The sequence below is a fragment of the Callospermophilus lateralis genome, unplaced genomic scaffold (genome assembly GCF_048772815.1).
Source record: "Callospermophilus lateralis isolate mCalLat2 unplaced genomic scaffold, mCalLat2.hap1 Scaffold_592, whole genome shotgun sequence".
Classification (NCBI taxonomy): domain Eukaryota; kingdom Metazoa; phylum Chordata; class Mammalia; order Rodentia; family Sciuridae; genus Callospermophilus; species Callospermophilus lateralis.
This window is the reverse complement of record NW_027514558.1, coordinates 635,762-650,240: the sequence shown is the minus strand read 5'-3', so window position 1 is coordinate 650,240 and position 14,479 is coordinate 635,762. Positions and strand designations below refer to the sequence as shown.

Here is a 14,479-nt window from a genome sequence, read left to right as displayed (position 1 = left end):
CAAAACTTTCAAGATTAGGGAAAACTTGGCTTACAAAATTAAGCATGAATTATTTCCCTGGCCTTTTAGGTTCCATCACAAAATGATGTCAATCACCTTTATAGGTAAAATCTTCCCAAATGTCATTTAATGTGTCTCAGGTGCTGAGATGCTGAGCCAATGGGCAGACTTCACCAGCAGTCAAATTCATAGACCAATAGTGAATGGAGGACCTGGGGTTGTAGCTCAGTAGTAGAGTGCTTGTCTAACATGTGAGGCACTGGGTTTGATTCTCAGCACTGCATACAAATAAATAAAATAAAGGTCCATCAAAAACTAAAAAAAAATTTTAAAAAGTAGGCAAAAGCTTAAAAAAATAGTGGTGAATGGAATCGGCGGACACAACATCTTTTTTTTTTTTTTTTTTTTTTTGTATGTGGTGCTGAGGATCGAACTCTGGCCGCACGGCCAGACGAGCGCATTACCGCTTGAGCCACATCCCCAGCCCAACTGGTCCAACTTCTTAATAACTGCATGTTGGACTCCTAGCTGTTTAATCAAACATACTCCAGGCTCATGTAACTCATATTGAAATTCCACCCCTACAAGCTCTCAGGTCTAACTGGAATTCTACCTCATTCACAGAGCCTCAATGCAGGTCTGTACCCAATTCTCTTTAGTCTCTCTTGGTATTACTGTGTTCTTTTTAAATAGCTGTCATCTGTCCACTCAATAAATAGTTGTTGAGTATCTCTGCCAGGTGCCAGATGCTGTGTTAAGCCTTGGCTCATTCGACCTGTAAATCTGCAAACCAAGACTCCCTCTCTTTCAGCTTTCCTAAAATTTTTAACACAAAGTTTCACCAGCACTAAATCCATGTTTGTTGAATGTGACCCTGTCTATATATCTCTGTTTTTAAAAATTTTCCTTTAGTAAATATTGTTCTGGTAGCAGTTGTATGGCCATGGAAGTAGTGGAGAGTAGACTGGAGATTGTTCATTTTATAATTGAAGGGTCTGACAGCTCTAATTAGGATTTTGAAGTTTTTTTCTCTGTGTTAATTGTCTTTAGGAGAGCCACATATTCCAGGCACTGTGACTTATATATTTAGTGAAACACTCGATGAATATTGAAACTGAAGAGAGACAATTCTTATTCTATAGCATAAAATAAAATAGCCATTTCCCCTTTCAATTTTAGAGCTACTTATAACAGAAGGTACTCCTGTTGATGATGCTGATACAGAAGAAAAACTAAAGGAGATAAAGGTGGAAGAGCCACCAGATGCCACCCTTTTGGACAACATGCTTTCCTTGTTATATTCATACTTGCTTTATTTCACTAAGATGGTAAGTTTGGCATAGTTTCTTCAATTAGAATGTTGATTATTTATTAGTTTTTAAGTGGCTTCTGGTCATGAAGTGAAGAACTTAAAATGTCTTTATGAAAAAGATTCCTGACCCTTTGAGTAGATAGCTCCTAAAACAAAAGCCATAGGGGTGTGACTTAATGGCTACTTAGTTTAGCATATGAGGAAGATTTGCTGTCTACCAAGGCTGGACATTTGTACACCTGTAAAAACTTGGTTCTTCCCCTCAGAACCTTTCGTTCTTGAAACACAGTAAGATAATGGCAGAAAGAGAGGTATTTATTTGATGCTAGAACATTATTGTCCATAAATGCATTTATTATGGTTGGAAGGGTGATCAATAAGGTCAGAAAGTAGTTGAGATGTGTTTGAAGCACAGGCAAAGGGCAAACAGGAGTGTGACATGTGGTTTGTTGTTGATTAGTCAGGCTGGGGTGGAGGATGGTGGGGGAAGCTGGCAGTCAGAAGAAATGTGTTCAGAGAAATGGAAACATGAAGAAAAGCATATTTGGGGAGGCCAGGAGAAGGTGAATAGTTGGTTTTGTATAAAGTGTGAAGTTGGAGGGGAATGGTCTGTTGGAGAGGCCAGCAAATCTTAAACGAAGTCATGAGCCAAAGTAGCATTAGACCATTAATAGTGGCGATCCTTAGAAAGTTTTAAGAATGAAAGGAATTAGGTTAGATCTGTTTCTTAGAAAGAGTCACTTAAGGCTGACCTTTCTAAAGAAAATCATGATCCAAACAAGACATTTAATCTGCCTAGAAGCTTATCTAAGCATTTTAGGACTTACCTCCCCCTCATGATATTTGTTGATGTTGGACTTTTAGAGTTTAATTATAGGAATGAGAAAGCTTTTAGAGCTTGGAGGTGAAGATGGTCCTAGGGCCATTGTGACAGTAATCCTTCTCAACTGAAGTTGTTCCCTGTAGGTTGTGTTATTTCAAGACTTGTGTAAGAAAAGTGATGTTGTTGTTTTCCTTGTAAAATGTATAGATTTTGTAGCCAGGTAGATCTGGTTTCAAATCCCAAGGTTATCATTTAGAAGTTTGGGCAAATAACTAAACTTTTGAATATCAGATTCCCCATCTGAAAAATGTAGATAATGCTTACTCCAATCATAAGAATTAAATGATTTGACAAGGTAAAGTGTCTGGTGAGGTGTCTGGCATTTTGTAGGGTTTTACCCCCACACACCCCCTAATTCTCATGTAGGCAGTCAGATGTGGTATAAAGACAATGAATACCTGGGGAGGAAAGACCACCAGGGTGGAAAAGATGTGATGGGGAGAAATGAATCATTTTTCAGTTGGCTCCATGTTTGTTCATGGTGGTGGCAGCCACCTGGGTAAGGAGTATGTACAAGCCAGGCAGTTAGAATAATGATATTTCCAGTGATTAAAGCCCAGTCTTCCACAGTCATAATTTGATTATCAGAATGAATCAACATCACTTGGAAAGTTTACAGCCTCACGATATGGGAAGGATTTCTTTATTCATATTTTTAGGTATGCACAGAGCCCTCCTCTAGGTCTAGGTCGGGGTACACGAATGTGGTGCAGGTATGCTCAGTGATTTTGCAGTGACATTGCAAAATCACTGAGGTAAGACATTGACGTGAGTGGCAAAGAAGAGGCACAATGTTATGAGACTGATTTGAAAGGAGCCTTCAAAAAGGCATTTTGATGTCCCAGTATGTACAGGACATTGTGCGAGGACTAAAAGAGTCTAACAGGTGTAAGGCATGATTGTGATTTTTGAAAGTCTTAAGAAAAGGACTTAACAAATATATGCAAAAATTATGAACAAGTCAATGAAAAATCTTAAACAAGTAGTATGATATCTGATAGGACTGGAGAGTAATAGGCTCTGATGTGTTTGGGAGATGTGCACCAATCAGATTCATTGATCAATGGAATCTTAGTGGAATCTTAGTGTTAGAAGAAACCTTGGAAGGCTGTTAGTCTAGTTTCTCACTCATTGGTGTAATTTTCTTTACTGTGGCCCTGACGAGTAGTTATGAGGCCTCTACACCAGTATTTCCTAGCATGAGTCACTCTCTTACAAGGCTATATGTTCTTCTGTTGTCTAGTTCATCCTTGTATTGACTCCAAATTTTCCTCCACATGATTTCCTCTATAAAATTGAATTCTTTTCTACATAGAAATCCTTTAAATATTTGAAGTTATATCTTAATTTAAAAATTATTTTTAGTATTTTTATCATGGAAACTTTCAAATAAGAGCAGAGAGAATAGTAGGGGACTATAGGTAACCATAACATACTGTACATTTCAGAATACTAGAAGAAAAGATTGTGAAAGTTTTACCATAAATGATGTTTGAGGAGGTAGATATATTTAACCTGATTTAAACTTTACATAGTGTATACATGCATCAAAATGTCATGTTACCTACTTCAATAATTATAATGTTTATTTCTATGTACTAATTAAAAAATAAATGTAATTAGAAAAGCTTTAAAGAAAAGCATAGAGAATAGTATAATGAACCCACGGGCCATCACCCAACTTAACAGTAATTCCTTGATAGCCAATATCAGTGAGTTTTTTTTTAATTTGTTCTAATTGGTTATACATGATAGCAGAATGCATTTCGATTCATTGTACATAAATGGAACAAAACTTTTCCTAGTTGTACACAACACGTGTAGTAGTCCTACATGTACCTCGGGTAATGAAGTTCATCTCATTCCACCATCTTTCCTATCCCTATGCCCTCTCGCCTGTCCTACCTCCCCTTTGCCCAATCAAAGTTCCTCCATTCTTTCCATGCCCCTTGCCACCCACCTCACCCCCATTATGGGTCAGCATCCACTTTCAGAGAGAACATACAGTTTTTGGTTTTTGGGATTGGCTTACTTCCCTTAGCCTGATATTCCCATTCACCCGCAGATGCCATAATTTTTTTCTCTTTTAATGCTATAAGTAACATTTCATTTTGTATATGTACCACAGTTTCTTTATCCATTCATCTGTTGAAGAGTTGTTTCCACAAAACTATGGAATGCTTCACAAATGTGGGTGTCATCCTTGCTCAGGGACCATGCTATTTTTTTCTGTATTGTCCCAATTTTAGTATATGTGCTGCCAAAGCAATCACACTCTGAGTTTTAACAAATGTAGATACCTATGTAAAAACTACCATAATCAAGATATAGAACAGTTTTTTCACTAGAAAAGGGGTTTCCTTGGGATCCTTCCCAGTGAGTTCCTTCACCACCTGTTCCAGGCAACCACTGATAACTTTTTTTTTAAATAATAGATTCATTTTTCCTACAGTACTATTTCATATGTATGCCCCTATAAGTGGACTCATATCTAGGAGTGCAATTGCCTCCTACGTCTAATGTATGTTTTTATCTTATGTGATACTGTCAAGCCATGCTAATAAATGACCACAATCATTTTATACTTCCACCAGCAATTCAGGAGACTTCCACTTGACTTCATCTTCACTAGCACTTGGGCCATTCTAGTGGGTATGTCTTTGTGAGTTTATTTCCTGATAATTAATGATATTGAGTGAACTTTTTTTTTGAGATAGGGTCTCACTAACTTGCTTAGGCTCTTGATAAGTTGCCAGCCTCAAACTTGGGATCCTCCTACCTCAACCTTCTGAGCTGCTGGGATTACAGACATGTGCCATCATGCCTGGATCAAATACTTCTTCATGAGCTTGTTGACCATACTGTTTTTGTATGTCAACTCTCTCTGACTAGCTGGAATCCAGACTTCTCCCAGCTCAGTGCCAACTGTGGGATTGGTTAGCTTATAGTTGTTCTTGGCCCTCGCAGGTACTGCTTAGAATGTAGCCCCAAACTGAAGACCACCTCCATGCAGATTTCTGGAACTCTCTTTCTTTGTGGCTCCCATCTTTCTGGTAGTTTTCTCTACATGTTTTTGGCTGCTTAATCTCCTGGAACTCTGGTCTCTTTCTCCTCAGTGAGACTGTTAGGCCCCATTTGGGTTCCCCTTCCCAAACTGAGGTCTAGAGCCTGCCTCAAGGTAGAATGCTCACCTATTTGTTCTCCTTCTCTTAGGGGTGACAGTTGCATGTCCCTTGTGGCTTTCTATCTGAAAAATAGCTCTTTAAAAATATATTTTGACTGTGCATGGTGGCACATGCCTTAATATCCTAGTGGCTCAGGAAGCTGAGAGAGAATCATGAGTTCAAAGCCAGCCTTAGCAAAAGTGAGGTTCTAAGTAACTCAGTGAGACCCTGTCTCTAAATAAAATACAAAATGGGGCTGAGAATGGGGATGTGGCTCAGTGATCAAGTGCTCCTGAGTTCAATCCCTGGTACCAATATATATATATATATATATATATATATATTCTCCAACTTTCTGGTTGCTTTCAGTGGGAGAACAAGTCTCATATAAGTTAATTGATTTCTCCTTTTGTTGTAACTTTTTGCAATAATTGAAAAAAATATGTTTGTGGGACTTCTAGGATATATTGTAGTTTTGGTGAATAAATGACATCCCCCTGGTACAACAATTTAACCTGTTTTCTCTATTGCCTTTTTTTTTTTTTTTTTTTTTGGTGGTGCTGGGATTGAACCTCGGGCTCCATGCATTCTAGGCAAGTGCAGAGCTAACAACCTCAGCTTCTCTCTGTTGCTTTATATTTCTTGGAAATTCATAGTCAGGTTTAGGTTCAATTCTTTTTCTTATGAAAACTTAATAGGAAATATTGCATTGACATATGCATATCCTCTCCTTTGATGTTGACTACTAGTCAACAGTGACGTTGGTGAGATTTGCTAATATATTATAGGTTGCAAAATAGCAATGGTCTGAGTTGCTGGATTTTTCTTTCTTCATTTAAAGGATGGGATGCCTACACAAATAAAAATTTGATTATTCTTTTTTTTTGGGGGGGGGGGTATTGGGAATTAAACTCAGAGGCATTTGGCTAGTGAGCCATATCCCCAGCCCTATTTTGTATTTTATTTATATACAGTGTTTCACTGAGTTGCTTAGCAATTCACTTTTGCTGAGGCTGACTTTGAACTTGCTATCCTCCCTCCTCAGCCTCCCTAGCTACTGGGATTACAAGTGTATGCCACGGCACCTGGCTATGATTGATTATTCTTTACACAGTTATTTGGTTTGTATAGTTAAGGCAGGAGATAAATATTTGATTCCTTTTCTTTATTTAAACACTTTTCAGAATAGTAAGGTATTCTAGCTTATCAAATGATACCCAAAGGGGCTTGAAATCTTTTTATTGTTTCATTGTTTTTATTTGTTGCCATAAAATTAATTAGTTCTTTCATATATTTAAGTTTTTGTGTTAAATAAATTTTTTAAATTATAAAAACCAGGTTATCTAAAAGAAAAGAATGATCCAGAGGGATTCTAGCCAGGTGTTAGACAATGTGATGATATAGGGCCTGTTACAAACTGGAAAATTTAAAGTATGCTCAATTTAAAGTATTTAGATTCAGGCTGGGGTTGTGGTTCAGTGGTAGAGCGCTTGCCTAGCATGCATGAGGCACAGGGTTAGGGTTAGGGTTAGGGTTAGGGTTAGATGGTTAGGGTTAGGGGTTCGATCCTTAGCACCATATAAAAACAAAATAATGTGTCCACCTGAAACTAAAGATACATAAATAAATTTTTTTAAAAAGTATTTAGATTCATTATACTTGAAAACACTGCAAGTGAACAAAAAATATGAGACTGTCAGTATCCTTTCTCTTGAAGAAACTATTGGAAAATATTGAGGAGGTGGATTTCTGACGAGGAGGTTGGTTTAGAATTGCCATGATTCTTTGTGACTGTTTTGTTATAAATTTAAGGTTTCCCATTTCTTCTAATTTGTCTGTTTCAGCTGTTTACTACATTGCCTGATGAGTATCAACCTGGGCCTGATTTTTATGGACTACCATGGGAGCCTGTAGTTTTCACTGTTTTCTTTGGATTGGTATCCTTTGTCATTTTCTTTTGGAGAACTGTTCTTGTTGTGAGTAAATTAACTTACTTATACCTTAGCACATAAGCACAAGGATTATCTTATATAGTCACTGCCCCCCCACTTTTTTTTCCTTTTCAGTTGCTAAAACACAAATTAGTGGTTTAAGTCAAACTAACCTTATAAAATAATTTAGTGTGGGTGCAGTTGGTAGAACTGGTAATTCTTACAGCCATCCTGACCAGTAGTTTCATACGTATCATAAGTCTTAAAAGTGGGATAAAAGATGGGATAGGTTAGATAAATATCCTTTTATGTAGCATATATGTCTAGTAATCTATATTAAAGAAATAACTATGCTTTGAAGATTTTGGTAATGTTTTTCAGTGGAACAGTGTATTAGATTGAAGACTTAGCACAACATAATTCATTTAGGGGATATTGTATGTTCGCTTAATGGAATAGTAGGCAGATTTATCTATTTCAAACTTTGAGGTACAGAAAATGCTCACAATTAAATGTGAAGTGGAAAAAAAAGCAGAAACTAAGATTTAAATGTTGATGAACTGTATGTTAATATAAACACATATAAACAGGGGGAAATGCTACAAAGAAATACAGTAATATGGGAAAAAGGAGATAAGATAATTTTTCCAGTCTTTTATATATATTTTTCCCAGATTTTATGATTTGATCATATGTTCAGAAAATACCTTTTTATTTGGAAGTATAGATTATGTGTTGTACAAAAATCCATTAAATGTTTTGTTCATTAAGTCTTTTTTTTCTGAGCAGAATTAGTCTATCTCTGTGTATGTGTGTACATACATGTATAAGCGTATATATATAAGCTTATACATACATATGTTTGTACTGTAGGTCATTCTGTTTCATAGTTATTTAACATAATTGGAAGAAAATTATTTTAGGTAAATGGACTTTGCATATGAAAAGCCTAACAGTTAAAGAGGCCAAAAGCATTGGATACAAATCTTTTCAAATCTGAGTGTTCTTTTTTTGATTTCTTAATTATATCAGACATATCATTGTTAAGATAAGTTTCCTCTCCTTGTACAATTGAGTGTAAGATCTCTTAAAAAGCATTCCCTTCTTAAATAGAAGAATCGTTTGCCTGGATTCCTGTGAGGAATTTTCACAGTTCAATCTCATTGAACTTTTTCTCAGCTAAAAGGAAAAAGGAAATAGAAGGGTAAAGAGAAGGGAAAAACATGAAAACCCTTTATATTTCTCTCTTGTTTCTTTCATTTCAAGAAAGAAACAATACCTGTTTCTCTTTTCACTAGGTTATGTGGGATCTGGTTCCTAGCTGTTGCTCCTCAGTTTCAGCATTTGACTTTGGAGCTTTAGTCTCTTCCTTAGATGACCACTTTTATGCTACTTCCCATTTTCTTCTGTTGTCATTTTGAGTAAAAGGTTAGCAAGGCTATGACATTAAAGAAATGCCATTTCTTTCTGTGTTGGAGTTTTCTGAATGCAATTTCCTATTACGAAGATCCCATGGATGATCCATGGACACATCTGAGTATTCCATCACCATTTATAACATTTGAAAGGACAAGTATATGCTAAGTTACAAAGAAATTTAGTGATGTTTTTAAAAAAATTTCTGCTTAGGTTTTATTATCAGGCAGTTTTTTGCTGTCTTTAGGAAATGATTGTTTTTGTCCTTTCCAGAATATGTTAATTGTCATTTCTCTTGTTGCTTGTGCATTTTCTTCTAGCAGTCTTCCCTTTCAGATTTCTTGCTATATATTTAGTGGTTTGTAGAAACAAGATGATGTAGCCTATTAGTTTCTAAATTCAGCCAATAGCCAAATTTAAATTGGAGTTCTAAGATGTTTTCTGGTGAGTGAAGGTGGCATATCTTAGTACAAAGATTATGCCTTTAATATTGTTTCCTCAAATTACTTTTGAATAGTCATTGTTTCTAGACTTTATCCTGGTTATTTAGAATTCTCAAGTAAATGATTTTGAGTACACACACACACACACACATACACACACACATATTTACTGTGAAATAAGGTACATATCTTAGTGTTTTTATGTCAGAGCCTATTTATGAAATATAACTACCAATTAAATTTAAAATGCTTGTTAACCTTTACTTATTTTTAATCCTATAAATTTATTATTCTGAACCAGAATGTTATTAAATTCTCACTTGGTTATGATTCTGACTGTTGTTTTAGGAATGCTGTTTCTATTGAGCAGATGTTTGACATCAAATTTAATCTTTTTTCTCTCTTCTAGGTAAAAGATAGAGTATATCAAGGTAAATTTTTAGGTTTCTTAAACTTGTATTGTATTGGTGTTTGATGTGTGTTTTATGTATGTTAGAAGTAGATACAGTGACTTTTAATGTCTATTACTTTTTTTACCTCCTGAAAATTTTACTATTCCTAGGTTGCTAGCATGGATAACTGAGTAGATGATGATGGTTCCAACACTGAGATAGGAGATAAAGAGGAGGAACAAATTGTGGATAGGGAGATGATAAGTTTTAATTTGGGGCAGATTAACTTTGAATATTGATGTAATGCAGATGTATTACATTTGAAGAGTATTTCTATGCTAATGATTTAATCATGCATTAAGTAATTGAATAGATAATTTAAAGAATGGTAATGTGAATCAGTATGCTTTCATTTCTGTTTTTCTTTGCAAAGAATTAAATGATTCCATTTTCTGAAAAGAAAGTGTTTTGAGAAGGGAGGAATATCAAGCTACAACACTTTACTGTATTTCCCATCTGTGAAATAAGCTTAAATTGAAATATCATTTTGGATGGGAAGGGTACCTGGGATTGAACTCTGGGGCACTCTACTGAGCCACATCCCAAACCCCCTATATTTAGAGACCAAGTCTCACTTAGTTGCTTAGTGTTTCGCTCTTGCTGAGGCTGGCTTTGAACTTGGGATCCTTCTAGCTCAGCCTCCTGAGCCACTGGGATTACAGGTGTGCACCACCGCGCCCAGCAAAATATCATTGTTTTTATATTTTTCTTAAATTTTAATAATTTTATACTCTAATTGCTAATAAGCATAGATTGCTCTTTAAAAGCATAATAGTTATGCTAAGAAGTATTTCCTCATAGTACCATATAACATGTCTTTGCTTTTAGTAGATTGAGTAATTGGATTTCATTTAGTGATTGTAATAATCTTGTGTATTTCCCCCTTTTAGTCACTGAACAGCAAATTGCCCAAAAGATAATCAATTTCATGAAAGAGGATGAAGAACTGATACAGAAATTTTCAAAGTATGAAGAGAAGGTATAATTATTTTTTTGTTTCTTTCTCCCTTGGTTCTAGCTTGAATCATTTCTACCTGTTTTAATTTAAAAATCATATTTTAAAGTTTTTACTTCATTATTTCCTACAAATCATCCAAATTCTAAGCAGTCATATGTATTAAGTACTGCTTTCTTCTGGAAAGGGTCACTTGTCTGGAAGTAACTTGTATAGAGCACTATAATTTGTGTATCTTAATTCTGAATGCTTTATTTACATAGATAAAGGAATCAGAGACACAGATCCAAGAAACCATGAAACAAAATATGATTCTTTCTGATGAAGCAACTAAATATAAGGTAAAAATCCCTTCTTTGGGGGGAATTACATTCTAAACTCAAAAGTAAGTGTAATGAGTGAGTAATCTTGACACCTTTTTTCCCAGGATAAAATAAAGCTTCTTGAAAAAGCTAAAGAATTTCTGGATGAGAGAGCTAAAAGTCTTCATGTTATGTTAGAATCTGAAAGAGAACAGAATGCTAAGAATCACGACTTGGTAAGAGTTTTGCTGCTAAGTGTTGCTTTAATTTGGCTTTTTAAATATTTTGTAAAATTGGTTAAGTTGAACTTAGTCCAGCTGTTAACTAAAGTAAGATTAGGAGTCAAGGAAGTTGAACCCACATCTGTGCCCATTTTGTGGAACTTTTAACTACTGATACAACAAATTATTTTTATGGGCCTAGGAAATATTTTTATTCTCAATCTTGGATAATTTTCATATTGCTTTGCTCTGCCCTTGGAAACATGCAGATCAACTAAAAAACTATTGTCCAATTGAACAGTATTTGTTTACTTTTTACTTGAAAGAGTAATGAATTAATCAATTTTCTGTACTTTAAAAAAATTTTACTTACATATTTCATTTTCAATTTCTATAAGTTTCTGTAATTACATAAAAGTTGCAAAAGATAGTAGAGAGTGTGTTCTGAAATATCCTACCCCCAAGTAAGCTTGATCACCTAGCTGAGGTAGTATTTATCAGATTTCTTCACTGTAAAAATTCTTTCCAATCCTTTTCATATTATATTCTTTGGAAGTTACCATGCACAGCCCACAGTTAAAGTATGAAGAGTTACGAGCTCAGGATGCAGCTCATGGTAGAGCACTTGCCTAGCATGCATGAGGCCCAGGATTCAATCCCAGGCATTGCAAACAAAGATTGGGGAGTTATGTCCACTTTCTTAAGGAGCGAATATCTTTATAAATTTTTGGGAATTCTTCTGTATGTGAGATTAGTCTATTCTCTCTTAAATTTTATCATTTTTTTACTTCAGATAAGAAAATTTTAAAAATGATCTTGGGAAATTTTTTTCTCTATCACTAGAAAAAAAATTACTAATTTGAACTGGTTTATTTGAAACAGTAATTAATTAATTTTCTATGCTTTAAAACATTTTATTATTGCATTATGATTTTCTATACTTTGACCTTTTTTTCTGGTTATCTCATAAACAGTAAGGTTGTGGATGCCATGAAATATTTATGACTTCATTTTCCCTCATCTCTTTCAGTTCTTGATTTTTTGCTTAGTTCAAAGCTGGATCCCCTGCATTACTGAAATGTAATGGGATGGCTTGACAAATATTTTGTTGTGTTTATCTTTTTTAGTATATATATGTGTGTACACACACACACACATACACACACACGCACACATGCACACACACACACACACACACACACACACACACACACATATCACTATTTCTACTGAAATCCTAATGCATATTTTGTGTTCTGTTTTCTCCTGGCAGATAATTGAAAATAAGAAATCTATAGAGAAGCTTGAAGATGTCATTTCAGTGAATACTTCTGAATTTTCAGAGGTAAAGCTGCCAACTCTTGCTAATGGGATAGTTGGCATAATGGGATGTTAATACTACATCTTAGTTTTGTTGCGGACCAAAAATTTGAAGTGTGCTAAAATGTGCAAAAAATGAGAACTATATGATGTCTGGTTTGGGAAAGTATAACTTTGTTTTTTCTTTGGAATTAATTCACTAACTCTAGTGTTTTGCATTAGCTTCAAAATGTCTTTAATGAAGCTAAGCTTCGTGAAGAGAAGGTGAAGTTGGAATGCTGTCAGCTTCAGAAAGAAAATACCATACTTAAGACGACGAAAGAGCAGGTAAAGAAAATTTGATGTCATACATAATGTAAACTAGAGAAGTGAATATCATTATCTTGTATCTTTCTTGGATCTGTTTCTGAGGTAAGGAATATTCATGTAGGACCTTTTCTAGATATGCAAAGTTTAAACATGCTCCCTAAATTGAGTGCATATATATGTTCTCCATCTGTTTTGGATTTTTGGATTATTGCTTTTCTTATCAAATGTCAATCAGTTATTAACTTGCATAGCCTCAAAGAAACTTTTTAAACCAGAAAATTAAGTATTTTATGATCCTCTTTTGAGTAGTTACTGATTCACTGGCCAAGGGAAGATTACATGATAAGGAGTCTAAATTTAGGAGACAGTCATATGTGCCCAGCCATTCCTGCTGGAGGTAAATTATTTGAATTGGCAGCAATTTTCTGGGGAATGCAATAAACAGGGTCAACTTCCTGAGAACTCTGATGTTCTTACTGCAGCTGTGAGAGTTGGGGCCACTCTGCCCTCTTCCTTAACCAAGGTCTCAACCCCCTCAATTGAGGCAGGCCACCGAGGAGTATGGTTCTCTATTTCTTTGTCTAAGTCTTGTAGTCCTGATGTATCCAGTGCAGAAACCCCTCCCTAACCCACAGGAATTCATGTGTTTTGACTTTTCAGTTGCAGCAGGAAGTCAAAGACTGGTGTACATCACACGCTGAGCTCAGTGAACACATCAAATCATTTGAGAAGTCCCAGAAAGATTTACTTGTATTTCTTAATCACAAAGATGATACTATTAATGTAAGTTTATACTCCAAATACATGTTTCATCTCATGATTTCTCCTGAAATTTTCTGAATTAAAATCGAGAGTCTTCCAACCTTTTGCTTCTTTTCTAGACTTTGACTAATTATATCACACAGTTGAATCGGTTACAATGTGAATCTGAATCTGAGGATCAAAATAGAGAAGATGAGTCAGATGAATTAACCAACGGAGAGGTAGCAGGTAAGATCAGTCTCAGGGAGGTTGAATCCTTTTTTTGCTTTCCTGTCTTTAATTAAGTATTTATACAGATGCCACTTTTCAGCTAGCTGATTTTCTTCTTAAGCTTCAGGGTTGTAGACACATATCACTGGATCTATAGATATGTCTGTTGCATTGGCAGAGGTGGGTTGCTGGGGTATAATGTAGCAATAGGCATGTGAAGAACACTGACCTTTTCTATCCCATTGAAAACTAGTAAGTACACTGCAGCTACAATAGTCACATCCTGTACAATACTTAGAGTATTGAACATTGTACAGTAAGAGAAATTTATTTCTTATGCAGATGATAGTTGAGTTTGATACTCATCATCTCTATGGCTCTGTGGTTTTAAGGTCCACAGTCAGTCTTAAGAGTCCAGAGGTAGTTGGAACCATAAACTAAGGCTGTGAGAACAGAGTCTAGAGACTATCAGAAAGCTAGAGAGAGGGAGTGTAACAGTGTTTACTGATGAGGAAAATATTTCCAGATGTTTTCTCCCAAGTTGGATATTGCTTACATAGCAAGTATTTCAAACCACACCTGGTAGTAGATTCAGGGAGAAAATAGAGGATTGAATCTTTCTAAATAAGACACTTACTTGCCCAGGTGAAGATAGATCTGAGAGAGAAGAAAAGCTTTTATCTTACAAGAATAGCATAGATAACATTTTAGTTGTGCAAACTAGAAATTCACCTTTTTTTGTTTTGTTTTTAAGACAGACAGTACTTTTATTTATTTTTATGCTGAGGATCAAACTCAG

At 35.3% G+C, this 14,479-nt stretch overlaps 1 protein-coding gene and 1 non-coding gene across 2 annotated transcripts in view; one reads left to right on the top strand and one right to left on the bottom strand.

Annotated features, from left to right (window-relative positions):
* Nucleotides 1–14,479, top strand: part of LOC143388547 (transport and Golgi organization protein 1 homolog) — a 40,159-nt gene that overhangs the window by 13,539 nt on the left and 12,141 nt on the right. Inside the window, exons 6-15 of the mRNA XM_077108350.1 lie at nucleotides 1,180–1,328; nucleotides 7,204–7,335; nucleotides 9,559–9,580; nucleotides 10,492–10,580; nucleotides 10,820–10,897; nucleotides 10,984–11,094; nucleotides 12,353–12,424; nucleotides 12,622–12,726; nucleotides 13,369–13,491; nucleotides 13,590–13,698. Coding sequence (XP_076964465.1) covers nucleotides 1,180–1,328; nucleotides 7,204–7,335; nucleotides 9,559–9,580; nucleotides 10,492–10,580; nucleotides 10,820–10,897; nucleotides 10,984–11,094; nucleotides 12,353–12,424; nucleotides 12,622–12,726; nucleotides 13,369–13,491; nucleotides 13,590–13,698 — 990 coding nt within the window. The remainder of the gene's footprint in view (nucleotides 1–1,179; nucleotides 1,329–7,203; nucleotides 7,336–9,558; nucleotides 9,581–10,491; nucleotides 10,581–10,819; nucleotides 10,898–10,983; nucleotides 11,095–12,352; nucleotides 12,425–12,621; nucleotides 12,727–13,368; nucleotides 13,492–13,589; nucleotides 13,699–14,479) is intronic.
* LOC143388554 (U6 spliceosomal RNA) lies at nucleotides 4,362–4,468 on the bottom strand. The gene has a single exon (XR_013090023.1). It is a non-coding gene; the product is annotated as a U6 spliceosomal RNA (small nuclear RNA).